General features: G+C 41.9%; 1 protein-coding gene across 1 annotated transcript in view; it reads left to right on the forward strand.

Annotated features, from left to right (window-relative positions):
- LOC106612643 (immunoglobulin superfamily member 11) overlaps positions 1-15,948 on the forward strand; it is a 124,443-nt gene that overhangs the window by 26,905 nt on the left and 81,590 nt on the right. The window contains exon 2 of the mRNA XM_014213999.2: positions 2,325-2,354. Coding sequence (XP_014069474.2) covers positions 2,325-2,354 — 30 coding nt within the window. The remainder of the gene's footprint in view (positions 1-2,324; positions 2,355-15,948) is intronic.

A 15,948-nucleotide genomic window follows, 5' to 3' on the forward strand; every position in this document is an offset into this window, starting at 1 on the left:
ATCTACCGAGATTCCCTCTTTCCCCAGCAGCCAATGCTCTTGAAGGTAGCCTATTTCAGTCAGAGCACTCTGGCCCAGCTTGACAGCTGATTAAATGATTGCCCCTTCGTCTCTGAAATGAGAGCACTTTAGCGATACAGCAGGTACTATTAAAATCAATGGTGATAGCCTGTGAACGTTCTCAGTATAGGAGCAGTGAGGCAAAACGTCAGCTTCACATCTCGTTGCCAGTTCATGCAGAAAATATAGAAGATTATTAAAGGAGTCCGCTGTGCTTTGGGTGCATGTTCCTCTCCTGAAGCCATGGGGGTTTTAAAATGCTCATTTACATCAACTGGAGAATTTCTAACACTTGAAGATGCCAATGTCCAGAATATCAAACTCCAACCTTTCTCCAATGGTAGACTATATTGCATTTCACATTGGGTGTGTAATGGCATTTAAAGTGAGCGGGGAGCGTACTGCGCATTTGAGAACAATAACATTATCTGAAATGCAGTGTATTATTTACATTGATAGCGATTTCTTTGGCTGTCAACGTGGAAAAGGGGGATGGGGAAGTTGTTTGTATGATGCACCCTCCCTTACACGATACAGTAACAGAGAGTGGAACATTTCCCGTAAAACCAACTTAAGTATGACATCCAGACTGGTCCTCTCACCCCATGCAGTGTTTTGATGGCATGCCTAATGAGCTCTAGTGCTGTTATTGGTATGCTGGTGCTCACTCCAGTGCTCACTCCAGTTTCTAAGGATTCTACTCTAGGACTGTACGTTTCAGCTCGACAGAGAATCAAAGGTTCTGTATACTGTCCCCCAGAGCAGGGTTCATGAAAGCCAGTTTTTCACATGATTCTCTTCAGTTTATCGAGGCTGCTTGGGTTCGAGCTAGCCATGGAGACGCTGTGTGTTCTTCTGGGCCGTTGGATCTATGGGAGGGCACTGAGAGAGGTCCATTTAACACCAGTGGAGAGAGCAGTGAAGACGCCACCATGTTGCAATCTCTAGTTAGAAACATTCTAGTGTATCAGAGGAGAAGAGCCTGTTATTGGCCAGATATATCAAGCAGCATGCAAAGCTTGAAGAGCTTTATCACAGAAGAGCTTCCTCTCTCTCTTCAGCAGTTACTGTAACTACAAGTAATATGCTGTTTGTTATAATGTATCTCTAGATCAGGGAAATGTTAATTCCAGGAAAATAGGATAAAGGGGAATGAGAAAAATGGGATTTATGGAAAGACCCTCCTTTGGCAACATAGGTGATATTGCTGTAGCTTGAATTCCTCGGCGATGCATATTCAATTAATCTCTTAAATGCAGATGCAGTGTATGTAATACATATTTGTTATCATGCACTTTGTATACACAAGCTATGGGGTAGATAGACCCCCACACATTGACTCTGTACCGGTACCCCATGTATATAGCCTCGTTATTGTTATTTTTCTGTTACTTTAAAAATGTTTTACTTTAGTTTATTTAGTAAATATTTTCTTGACTCTTATTTTTCTTAAAACTGCATTGTTGGTTAAGGACTTGTAAGTAAGCATTTCACGGTAAGGTCTACCTACACCTGGGGCATGTGACAAATAAAACTTGATTTGATGTCAATACATATTATTATGATAAATGAAAGCCCTCCAGGACTTATATAAACTAGACTTAATATCCCTGTATCATGATGCCTGATTTATGCCTGTAAGGTTAACTCACAATGTGGTCAATTATAGCCAATCGTAATGGCGACAGCGGTGCTGATTGTAGTGGCACATTGTGGAAAACCAGTCAGCGGTGCCGTCGAGTCATTTGATCTGTTTGGCACACGATTCACTCAGTGGGGCGATGATGCAAAGCTTGTTCCCCGTTTGCAATGTGAGCTCTAGGGGATAATGGGGGTGATGGGGGCAGATCTATGAACTGTAATTACATTACCTACTGTACCGGGGGACCTTTTTAATTAAGTGTCCCATGTCAAACAGTATATGGAAAATAAATCGATGTGTTCTGACACGCTGCAGCAAATAGAGCAGGGTGCATTGAGTTTGCCATCAATTAGTGTTTCTTTCTTTTTCCAGGGATCTAAAATCACACCCCCTTGACTGCATGAGTTCAATAGAGCAAGAACAATTACACTTGACAAGGTGCCCTACCAGGAATTCAGTGTAGACGGGGGTGGATTGCCTTTTGAAAACCAACAGCTGTTCATGTTCTTGAAATGCATATTTGCATTACTTTATCTTTACTATGTATAGGCCTAAGCTCTTTTACATGCATGCAAGCGTTTGCTTCAATACTTAGCATTGTTTTCTTATTCTCTTTTCTCAGGTTCAAGATTTGATCTACACACAGGAACAGGTACCTTTTCAACACAGTTTTTGATGATTCAAGAAATAAATACAATGATGATCGTAGATTGTGCAGAATCCATCCACTAAGAGTAGGGTGAAGTGGTGGAGACATTGAAATGCAAGATGAGAACGTCGCTCGGATGTTCAGGTGTGACACTAGTTTGAATTAAACCCTTTTTTAGGAATGGTAAGTCATTAATTTGATTAGAAATTAGTCACATTCGTCCCCTATGTACTGTTAAAGCACTGGCCTTAATATATAGTCAGGTCCATAATTATTGGCACTTTATTAAGATGAACAAAAAAGACTATAAATAAATAATACAAACTGAGCTATATTGTATGCTACATTTTGGGGGGAAATTATATTTTATACTTGTACAATTACTCAGAGAAAGAGATTTTGTTTAACAAGAAGCAAAAACAATCTGGTCCTGGGGCCCTTGTTAAGGTAAACGGCACCACAAACTTTACCTAGTACTAGCACATTTTACCCAAAAACCTGACACTTGGCCACAAGTGGTTCTCTTCCAACAAGAAATTGTATATTGATTAATTGACCACAAAAGCTCCCTGTGAGGAGTCAAAGGAAATCAAAGATCTGGAAAGATTCTGTATGGAGGAATGGTCTAAGATCTCTCCCAACATGTTCTCCAATCTCATATATACAGTACCAGTCAAAGGTTTGGACACATCTACTCATTCAAGGTTTTTTCCCTTTGCCTCCATGACAGCTTTGCACAATCTTGGCATTCTCTCAACCAGCTTCACCTGGAATGCTTTTCCAACAGTCTTGAAGGAGTTCCCACATATGCTGAGCACTTGTTGGTTGCTTTTCCTTCACGCTGCGGTCCAACTTATCCCAAACCATCTCAATTGGGTTGAGGTCAGGTGATTGTGGAGGCCAGGTCATCTGATGCAGCACTCCATCACTCTCCTTCTTGGTTAATTAGCCCTTACACAGCCTGGAGGTGTGTTGGGTCATTGTCCTGTTGAAAAACAAATGATAGTCCCACTAAGCGCAAACCAGATGGGATGGCGTATCACTGCAGAATGCTGTGGTAGCAATGCTGGTTAAGTGTACCTTGAATTCTAAATAAATCACTGACAGTGTCACCAGCAAAGCACCCCCACACCATCACACCTTGTCACGGCTGTCGTACTGGAGAGAAGACCAAGGCGCAGCGGGTTGCGTGTTTATCATGATAATTTATTAACTAAACGTGAACACGGAAAAACAATAAACAAAAGAGAACGACAGACCGACAGTTTTACAGGCTAGGTACTTACATACAGCGCAATGCAAAAACAACTACCCACAAAATAACCAAACCAAACACACACCTCTATATAGGACTCTCAATCAGAGGCAACTAGAAACACCTGCCTCCAATTGAGAGTCCAACACCCAATCCTAAACATAGAAAAACTAAACTAGACAGAACATAGAAATACATACACAACACAAACCCTCTGCCATGCCCTGACCAAAACTAATACAATTACTCCCTCTGCTGGTCAGGACGTGACACACCTCCTCCTCCATGCTTCACGGTGGGAACCGTGAGATCATCTGTTCACCTACTCTGCGTCTCACAAAGACATGGCGGTTGGAACCAAAAATCTCCAGTTTGGACTCATCGGACCAAAGGACGGATTTCCACTGGTCTAATGCCCATTGCTCACGTTTCTTGGCCCAAGCAACTCTCTTCTTATTGGTGTCCTTTAGTAGTGGTTTGATTGCAGCATTTTGACCATGAAGGTCTGATTCACACCGTCTCCTCTGAACAGTTGATGTTGAGATGTGTCTGTTACTTGAACTCTGTGAAGCATTTATTTGGGCTGCAATTTCTGAGGTGCAATTTTTTATATGTTTTATTTAACTAGGAAAGTCAGTTAAGAACAAATTCTTATTTACAATGACGGCCTACATCGGCCAAATCCGGACGACGCTGGGCCAATTGTGCGCCGCCCTATCACAGCCTGGTTTCAATCCAGGGTGTCTGTAGTGACGCCTCAAGCACTGAAATGCAGTATCTTAGAACGATGCGCCACTCGAAAGCAACTCTAATGAACTTATCCTCTGCAGCATAAGTAACTGGGTCTTCCTTTCCTGTGGCGGTCCTCATGAGAGCCAGTTTAATCAAAGTCCTTATGGTTTTTGTGACTGCACTTGAAGAGACGTTCAAAGTTCTTGACATTTTCCGGATTGACTGACCTTCACGTCTTAAAGTAATGATGGACTGTCATTGCTCTTTGCTTATTTGAGCTGATCTTGCCATAATATGGACTTGGTCTTTTAACAAATAGGGCTATCTTCTTCTGCTCGCCTCCCTACATCTGCGGAAGCACAGTTCCCGCTCAGCCCAGTCAAAACTGTTTGCTGCTCTGGCACCCCAATGGTGGAACAAGCTCCCTCACAATGCCAGGACAGCGGAGTCAATCACCACCTTCCGGAGACACCTGAAACCCCACCTCTTTAAGAAATACCTGGATAGGATTAAGTAATCCTTCTAACCCCCCCTACCCTCCCCCCCAAAAAAGATATTGATGTACTATTGTAAAGTGGTTGTTCCACTGGATATCATAAGGTGAATGCACCAATTTGTAAGTCGCTCTGGGTAAGAGTGTCTGCTAAATGACGTAAATGTAAATGAATGTAAATGTATACCACCCTTACCTTGTCACAACACAACTGATTGGCTCAAACGCATTAAGAAGGAAAGAAATTCCACAAATTAACTTTTAACAAGGCACACCTGTTAATTGAAATGCATTCCAGGTGACTACCTCATGAAGTTGGTTGAGAGAATGCCAAGAGTGTGCATGCTGTCATCAAGGCAAAGGTTGGCTACTTTGAAGAATCTCAAATATAAAATGCACTTTTTTGGTTAGTACATGATTCCATAGGTGTTATTTCATAGTTTATTCTACAATGTAGAAAATAGTAAAAATGAAGAGAAACCCTGGAATGAGTAGGTGTGTCCTAACTTTTGACTGGCACTGTATATATTTTTTTAATTAAAGGCTCATTGTCATTATCCTCGCAAGGGGAGGGTGCTAGAGTATTGAAAAAAAGGGTGCCAATAATTTTGACCTATCTTTTTGAGATAACTTGTTAAACAAAATCTCTTTCTCTGCGCAATTGTTTTATTATGAAATAATATAATTTCCCTTTTTTTTGTGCAAACAATATAGCTCAATATTTGTATTATTTATTTTATACTGTCTTTTTTGCTCATCTTTTCCGAGGGTGCCAGTAATAAAGGACCTAGCTGTACATATTCAGTGTGCAAACAGCCATAATCAGTTTAATCACATTGACTACATAGTGTTTACCATGGTGGCGTTGGCTTTAGCATAGAGCTGGTCCTAATCACGGTAAATCGAGAGTGTGTTTGTGTGGACACTAGTAATAGTGCTCTAATATTTTGTAGGGACAGTCCTAATGAAACTGTTTGGAATTCCCTTCCCCTCTCGGCTCTTTAGTTCCCCTGGGCACGGCTGTTATTCTCATATTATTACTTCTAGTATTTATTGTTGTAATGAGTCAGCACGGACAGTGCGAAGCAAAAAAGCCCAACAACATGGATATCCATAGACGCAGAGGCATGCTAGTCGATTGAACGCTTCGTCCTGCTTTTATGGGTATTTCTAGCAGATGGAGTCTTGTTGCGATTTATGTCTCTAGCCTCCCTCAGTGGATCGCAGAGTATTTTAGTCCCGAATAATCCCCACCATCTGCTGTCTCCTGTACTACGTGTTTTACTCACCACTCACTCACTCACTCACTCACTCACTCACTCACTCACTCACTCACTCACTCACTCACTCACTCACTCACTCACTCACTCACTCACTCACTCACTCACTCACTCACTCACTCACTCACTCACTCACTCACTCACTCACTCACTCACACATACATACATACATACATACATACATACATACATACATACATACATACATACAGCAGATCCAGTCTGGCAAATGTAATCTGGACTCTGGTCAGGGTAGTGTTTCCTCCTGCCAACCCTATAGGCCCCTTACTGTTGGCTATTGACCAGTAGCATATTCATGTGCCTGGTGCTTACGCCTAACTGATGTCTGTTACTGTTTTATCCAGTAGCTAGATTTGAATTTAATGTTTGCTAAGTAAGCGTTATATTTGCTACACTATCAGGTAAATATTGTTATGGCTGTCAATGAGGAACAAAACTGTCAGCCATATGACCTTATGTGTACTGCTGCAGTGCGGTTTGCATATAAACATTCTCGGCTCAAAATATCAAGAGTCTGTTTCAAATGCCAGACAGCACTCTAGCATGAACGGATCAAACAATGGTTGACCATGCACAGGATGTAGTGATTTCAAACAACCAGGCATCCAGGCCTACTGTATAAACACTATACCTTACATGTTCGTCCGCCATGTTCATGTTCTATGGATTACTAATGGTTATGAATGGATTATGGAGGAATACAAATAAACTAGTGGTGACTAGTGGGGGCATGTGAGTATTTGATAAAGCCATCTATACCTCAACAGAGATAGACGTCTCATCATCAGGCACAGCTCTGCTAATGATAGATAGACACCCTCTGAGTGGATAGGATTCACATTTTCCACCCAAACCTATTATCCATTTCCAGGAGACAGTCTCTCTGCTCCGTTTCACATTGACTTTTCTCCGGATAATTCGTTTTTTCCTGAAACGATATGATAAGCCAGAGACCGTCAAAGAAAAACATTAGGGCTTATAAGCTTTTGCAGTGCGGTGTGGATTGTGGATTCCAACTGCCTAAAGTAGCTAGCTATCCAGTGAACCCATTGCAGTTTAACAAAGGCCAATATCCAAATGATGTAATTCCGCTTGCCATACAGCAACTTCGAGTTAATTATCCTTACAGTGATTTGAATGTTGGATTATTGTAATAGTCATTAATCTATTGGTTATTGAAAAATACGCTCCTTATTGAATGCTGAAAGGCACTTTTGGGTAATCAGCTTTCAGCTTGGATATGTAATAGTTTGGAGATTCTTAGTACACAGAAACCACTAAATCTTTATTAGAACTCAATTCAACCACATTTCATTGTGCTAATCTGCTGGAACAATGGGCACTGCTGCCGAAGTGAAGCAGTGTTGCAATAATGAGGTGATGAATCCTCTGTTCACAACATTGAAGTCAGAGGTGTCAGACAGCCGCTCCACTTAACACATTGTCTGTCTGAGATTGAAATACATCTGCAATAAATTGCAAATGCTCTCTGTTATACAGTTTGTATAAGCACATTGGTAGAGAACAGGGGAAAGCTCCGCACAACAGGATTTGATGGAAATTATACAACGGGTGGGTTTAATCCTGAGTGCTGATTGGTTAAAACCACTTTCCAGCCGGTGTCTATTACACAACTTACCACCGGCTAAATCTATGATGTCAAAATGCTTATTAACTCTGTTCCATCTGACTGCACAATCCACTGTCTCATCAGCCCAGCCAGGCAATTTATAAACTTGATCTCCACTATAAAAAGCATCTAGACATTCTCACATTTCTTTTACACTAACATGTAGCTTTCAACAGCGGAGATTTCTATAAACCTTGCTGTCTGTATCTCCGACAATTGCAACATTGTTTCAATTTTCAAATTCGATCTCCAGCTGTCCAGTAGTAATGAATGTGTTGGGAGTCGGGACGAGACAGACAGGCAGGCAAGCAGCGTTTCTCAGCCAGTCATCTGGCATAATTTTTATGGCTATATACAAAGAAATGTCTATTGAAAAAAGGAAAAACTAAATGAAGTGCAGCTAGTTTGCAGTCTTTCCAGCTTCAGTTTGAAGTGATTGTGTCAAAGGGGTCGTAAAATGGAGACCAAGACGCAGCGTGGATAGTGCTCATTTTCAAACTTTTTAATGAACACACTTAATAACAAAATAACAAACGACCAACACAGTCCCGTCAGGTACACTAGACTCGAACGGAAAACAACTACCCACAACCCCAAAGGAAAAACAGGCTGCCTAAGTATGGCTTCCAATCAGAGACAACGAAAGACACCTGCCTCTGATTGGAAACCATACCCGGCCGAACATGAAAACCAACACATAGAAAATGATAACTAGAACAAACCCACATAGAAACAGAAAACCCAAATTACCTTCAAAACAAACCCGCCTGCCACGCCCTGACCACTCTACTATGGCAAATGACCTCTATCACTGGTCAGGACGTGACAGATTGTGTTAGCTGTGTTGTTGGCTATCTCCTCTCAACAACAGTGTCCCGACGAATGAGCAAAGTTTCTATGCCAGGCGAAATCGTGCCTCATTAGCGCATTGTTATGGTTGTATCCAAATAAATGTCACTAGAAAACAGCCTAAACTAATGGAAATTCCGCTACTTTTCTGTTACTCTGGCTGCACTTTTTGACATGACTGTAAGTTAGCTGTAGTTAGCAAGCTAGCAAGCAAGGGATAAGAACGTTGTCAGCCAGTATTGCAATGGAACATTTGGAAAGAATGACTGGGTCGCGTCCATAGATACAGAACAAAAAGACTGAACGACTGGGTCGCGTCTCTAGCAACTCGACTTCTTCTCGGGCCTAACAACACCCATGCCAATATATCCTCCAAACACCGGTTTCTTGGGCATTATCGCTTAAATAAACGGTAGAAATCAGATCCTTCAGTTTTCAGAGGAAGTGGATGATGAATTCTTAGTTCAATTCATTCCTTGGTAGCTACAAGCCCCATACTCTATCTAAATTCCTTAGCACACCATAGGTTTGTGGAACAGTAAGGCATTTGCTGCCATCTCCATATGAGTCATTGGTAGTGTAGCAGACTGTTAGCAGAGGTGCTACTTGGCCGTGTCTCATACCACTCATTCCTCACAACTCCGACCCATATCTGTTAGAGTCCAGCCTCTGGAGAGAAGAAAAGTAGAGCAAGACCGCATGACCCAACACACAACACAGCTAGACTTGGACTCCTGGGAGATACTAAAGAAAATGAACATACCACTCAACCAACCCAGCGCCAGATCCTACTGGTTACATACTGTAGAGAACAAGGCCTGCATAGACAACAATACGGTTCACTATTTCCTTTTTGATTACTGCTAGTCAGGGTTGGGTAGGTTACTTTCTAAATGTAATCCATTACATTTACTAGTTACCTGTCCAAAATTGTAATCAGTAATGTAACTTTTGGATTACACAAACGCAGTAGCGTAATCTGATCACATTCAGTTACTTTTAGATGACTTTCCCCTTAAGAAGCATTAGAAGAAGATAAAAATGTATGTTACCAATTGAACGACATCTATTGCAGGATAAATAAATGTTAAAGTTTACATAGCTGGCCATACATGGACGTAAAATTTTACTTTATGGGTTGGTTATGTAAGCTTCTTCTAACCCATCGCTTTCTACTACATATAATAATACGACTAAATGATATCTTTACATTAATATATAAGTCCAAAAATCGATGTAGCAACTACAGATTGCCCCTTTAAGTCTATCAAAAGTGTGCGAGTTTGAGCGTGTGTCCATTAGGCCTATGGATGTATTTTCTTATCAGCATGAATTAGATTGAGCAATAAAAGCCCTACTTTCATTCGATAGGCTGGGATCCGCACTATGCAGCTGTTGCAAGAGCACATTTTTCACTGGCTGTCCACTGGTTTAAAAAACAATGATTGATAGGCAGCTTAAACTTCCTGAATTCAACAATTATTGGGTTCAAATATACATTTAGATTTGTGAACAGCCATCCACAATCCGTAAGGCACAAATAGCTAAATGAGAGAGCAGCAGTGTGATTCACGTCAATGTGCTATGTAGATATCAATAATAAGTGATATCCGCATTACTGTAGACTACCCCATTGCTGTCATCCTTACCTCCAAGCGTTTATTCAAATTGGATAATCTTTGGATGCTGACAGCAGCCGCACCATTGGAAGACATAGCTTGGATTGTAGCCTACAAAAGCCTATTCCTGCTCTTTTCCCGCGATCCATCAAACTAATTTGATGTGTCATCATAGTGGTCTCTGACTTGTGGTCAGATTCGCCCTAAACTTGCGCCTTTTTTCAATGGTGATTTGAATGTCATTGAGAAAACAGAGAAGTGTCAAAGATGTTTTTCGCAAACATCCTTTCTGAATTTGAAAGTAATCCTCGAAGTAATCATCTAGTTTTTCAAAAGTATCTGTAATCTGATTACAATATTTTTGTTCGTAATGTAACGGATTACAGTTACCATTTTTTTAATCATCCCTTACATGTAACGGATGACATGTAATCCGTTACTCCCCAACCCTGCTGCTAGTGGATACAAAGATCAGAGAGAAAATTGATCCAGGATGTATAGTGTGTGTGAAAAGGAATCACTATGGTGCTTGTTCTCCCGGATCAATCGGTTGGATGTACACTCATAGATCTCTGTTAGATCTCATATATCTCTGTTCACTTGAGTATATATCTACAGTGCATACTGTTACATTTGCTTCATTTAGCAGACACTCTTATTTAGTGTCAATGCATTCAACTAAAGTAGGTAAAAACACCCACATATGACAATATGTGATTTGCATACCACGCATACCACTTACAATTCACATATTGAAGTTGTCTGATAGCATTATCCCATGAAACCAAAAATGGGCAGTGCTAGCTAGCCATAGACCCTCTAGGCAGTGCTAATTAGCGCAGGCAGATGCCAACGATGGCAGAGAAGAACAAAAGAATGTCCTGATTCTCATTCTTCATAACACCTAAGTGTGTGTTCCCACCCGGTTCAAATCCAAAAGACCTGGGCCCCACTCATTAATGAGTCACAATTGGGGTGATATTTTTGCGGTAGGCAATACATCATGTGCACTGTTGGAAATACACATCTGTCTTCTGATGAGTAGACTAGCAGTAGCTTCTTAATCCACCCTTGTATTTGGTTTTTAGAAAAACAGATAGGCCTACTTGCTATGTTTGTGCTTTTAGATGATATATTATGTACACTATATATACACAAAAGTATGTGGACAGCCCTTCAAATTAGTGGATTTGGCTATTTCAACCCACAACCGTTGATAGCTGTATAAAATCGAGCGCACAGCCATGCAACTTCCATAGACAGTAGAATGGCCTTGTCATAGAATGCCACGTTTCCAACAAGTCTGTTCATCAAATTTCTGCCCTGCTAGAGCTGCCCTGGTCAACTGTAAGTGCAGTTATTGTGAAGTGGAAACATCTAGGAGCAACAACGGCTCAGCCGCAAAGTGGTAGGCCACACAAGCTCACAGAATGCGACCGCCGAGTGCTGATGCGCGTAGCACGTTTTAAATCATCTGTCCTCGGTTGCAACACTCACTACTGACTTCCAAACTGCCTCTGGAAGCAACATCAGCACAAGAACTGTTAGTCGGGAGCTTCATGAAATGGGTTTCCATGGACGAGCAGCCACACACAAGCCTAAGATCACCATGCGCAAAGCCAGTGTCGGCTGGAGTCATGTGAAGCTCACCACTGTTGGACTCTGGAGCAGTGGAAATGTTTACTCTGGAGTGATGACTCACGCTTCACCATCTGGTAGTCCGACGGACAAATCTGGGTTTGGCAGATGCCAGGAGAATGCTACCTGCTTAAATGCATAGTTGCCAACTGTAAAGTTTGGTGGAGGAGGAATAATGGTCTGTGGTTGTTTTTCATGATTTGGGCTAGGCCCCTTAGTTCCAGTGAAGGGAATCTTAATGCTACAGCATACAATGACATTCTACACAATTCTGTGCGTCAAACTTTGCGGCAACAGTTTGGGTAAGGCCCTTTACTGTTTCAGCAGAACAATGCCCCTGAGCACAAAGCGAGGTCCATACAGAAATGGTTTGTCGAGATAGGTGTGGAAGAACTTGACTAGCCTGCACAGAGCCCTGACCTCAACCCCATCGAACACCTTTGGAATTAATTGGAATGCCGACTGCGAGCCAGGCCTAATCGTCCAACATCTTTGCTCGACATCACTAATGCTCTTGTGGCTGAATGGAAGCAAATACCCGCAGCAATGTTCCAACGTCTAGTGGAAAGCCTTCCCAGAAGAGCAAAGGGGGGACCAACTCCATATTAATGCCCATGACTTTGGAATTAGATTTTTGGCGAGCAGGTGTCCACATAATTTTGGTCATGTAGTGTACACTATCAAATGATGACATAATGATGACATTATCAAAGACTGGGAGATGGGGTTGTGCATGGCGTTCACTGGGGTGAAGGTGTACAGCTAACCATCCGGCTTGCCCTCTGCCCTCCCCGCCCTGACCCCCTTTACCCCTCACCCATCCTTCCCTTCTCCCCGTGGGCTCCACCTGCTGCTGGTGCTGGCTGTGAGGCATCCCTCACAGCCAGGGCTCAGAGACGATTAGCGTCGCGCTAAGGGACAGCTAATTTAGAGCCTGCCGCGTCAGAGTAATAGGATCTGTAAACAAACTGCCTCCACACATCCCTGGCCGGCACCATTTAACTGAAGCACCTCCTCCCTCCTAGGGGAGGGAGAGGAGAGGGATGGGGGAGAGATCTCTGGAGGCGTCTGTCTCCTCCAGTGCCTCTGTGGAGAGGCCTGGTAATGATGTGTCGCAGATCACAGCTCCTTTAGCTAGTTCCTACGTGCCTCTTCCCCCTCAGGAGGTTGAAAAAGTTTGGCATGGGCCCTCAAAACCTCAAAAAGTTCTACAGCTGCACCGTTGAAAGCATCTTGACTGGCTGCATCACTTCTTGGTATGGCAACAGCACCGCCCTCGATCGCATGGCACTTCAGAGGGTGGTGCTGACAGCCCAGTACATCACTGGGGCCGAGCTTCTATACCAGGACTTCTATATATCAGGTGGTGTGAAAGGCCCAGAAAAACGTTAAAGACTCCAGCCTCTATGCTTCCGCACGGCAAGCGGTACCGATGCAAGTCTGCCACCAACAGGTTCCTGATCATCTTCTATCCCCAAGCCATAAACCTTCTAAATAGCTAACAAAATGGCTACATGGACTATCTGAGTTGACCCTTGTATTTTTGTTGCACTCTCTCAATGCACACTATATGGACTCTATATACGCTCACGCACACTGACACTCCAACACACACATAACATGCACACACATTTATACTGACTCTACACACACACACACAATCTTCATTTACGCTGCTGCTTCTCTGTTTATCATATATCCTGATGCCTAGTCACCATCCCCTATACATATCTACCTCTATCACTCCAGTATCCCTGCACATTGTAAATATTGTATTGTTGGATTTTGATCTTGCAAGAAAGGCATTTCACTGTACCTTGAAACCTTGGTCATACCGTTGTAGACCCTTCTGGAATCAGAGAGCAGTTAGTGGTACGCTGTGTTCTGTTACTGGGAAGGTGGCTTAGTCCCTGGTTCTTGATATCAATGTGTTGGTGATGGATATGAATCACAGGCCACTTTACGGAGAGATCTCTGTCAGATCAAGTACAGGTGAATGGGATTGTGTTAAACCCTGAGCCATTAAGTAAATCATGTTCTTAGGTCAGAAAGACTCTCTCAGCCTTGTATCTGAGTCAGTGAACTCACTAAATGTGCTTACACACACACACACTGGCTGCTCAGTACAGGAATTACATTTTTGCACTCCAATGCATTCTTACAAATTTTTCATAAATCATATAATTCCAATTGTTTACATGCTTCCTACATAAATGACCAGGCCCAATAAGAAACACTGTTGTGCCACAGCATAGGTAAAACATACAGAGTGGTGATGGTTGTGGTCTAGCCTGTTAAGTGCCTTGCTGTAATTTCATAAACCCAGCCAGTAGCATGAAGCCACCATGTGCTGTAAGCCTAGAGTCTTCATGATCTGTCATATCTTATCTGGGAGGGAATGAGTGATGTCAGGCAACACATTGATATACTAAGTAATTATGAAGCAATTTGTTTTGGGGATGATTTGGACCACGCCACGCCATAGTGGAATCTATGAATAATGAATGTTCTCTGCTGCACAGGAGGAGAAAAGCAATAAACATTTGTATCATCTGTTATTCTTGGTGGGAAATTAAAGAATATTCCCTTTGAAGCACAGACCCATGGATCATGTTTTCCAGTCATTGTTTTTGATAACAGCTAAACATTTGCATGCTTTAATATTGTAACATTTGTCGTAGTGGAGAGAAGACCAATACGCAGCGGGAATGTGGATACTCATCTTTTTTTAATAAAACATGAGTAAAGCATCCACAGAGAAAAAACAATACTCACGACACGACCAGTGCGGCAGGCTAAACAAAGCAGTGCTCACAAACAACTACCCACAACCACAAAGAAAACCACACACACCTGTTTATAGGACTCCCAATCAGAGGCAACTAGAAACACCTGCCTCCAATTGAGAGTCCAGCACCCAACCTACACACAACACAAAACCTCTGCCACGTCGTGACCAAAACTAATACAATTACTCCCTCTGCTGGTCAGGATGTGACAAATATCTGCTCAAGGCAGGGATTGCATACGTCAAAGTCGCTGTATAGCGAGATAGCAATATTCTGTTTAAAACGAGACTATCCTCCTGTGGAATAGAAATTGTACAGAGATCTGTTTTATAGATTCGTTTGGATTAGGGTTGAATATTTTCCCGGTATTTTACAAATGTTCCATCCTGAGAATAAATCACGTTTCTCCCGAGTAACCTGGTGTTTCCCGCCGGAAGTGTAATTCAAACGCATTATAAAGCATATAAATAGGCCTATGTCTACAGTAGATTTGATTAGAGCTTTGATAGAAAATTCAAGCCTGATGCTACCTAAGCTTGATGGGCCATACATTAAAGACATTTAATGAGCCCAAGCCCAAAAAGCCCAAATGATTGTGCCGTTATCCAATACATACAGTACCAGTCAAAAGTTTGAACACACCTACTCATTCAAGGGTTTTTCTTTATTTTTACTATTTTCTACATTGTAGAATAGTAGTGAAGACATCAAAACTATGAAATAACACATATGGAGTCATATAACCAAAAAAGTGTTAAACAAATCAAAATATATTTTATATCTGAGATTCTTCAAAGTAGCCACCCTTTGCCTTGATGGCAGCTTTGCACACTCTTGGCATTCGCTCAACCAGCTTCATGAAGTAGTCACCTGGAATGCATTTAAATTAAAAGGTGTGCCTTGTTAAAAGATAATTTGTGGAATTTATTTCCTTCTTAATGCATTTGAGCCATTCAGTTGTGTTGTGACAAGGTACCGTAAGAGTGGTATACAGAAGATAGCTCTATGTGGTAAAAGACCAAGTCAATATTTTGGCAAGAACAGCTCAAATACACAAAGAGAAACAAGTCCATCATTAATTTAAGACATGAAGATCAGTCAACTTTGAAAGTTTCTTCAAGTGCAGTCATAAAAATCATCAAGCGCTATGATGAAACTGTCTCTCATTAGGACCGCTACACGAAAGGAATACCCAGAGTTACCTCTGCTGCAGAGGATAAGTTCATTAGAGTTACCAGCTTCAGAAATTGCAGCCCAAACAAATGCTTCACAGAGTTCAAGTAACAGACAC

Source organism: Salmo salar, chromosome ssa09 (assembly GCF_905237065.1).
Source record: "Salmo salar chromosome ssa09, Ssal_v3.1, whole genome shotgun sequence".
Lineage (NCBI taxonomy): Eukaryota > Metazoa > Chordata > Actinopteri > Salmoniformes > Salmonidae > Salmo > Salmo salar.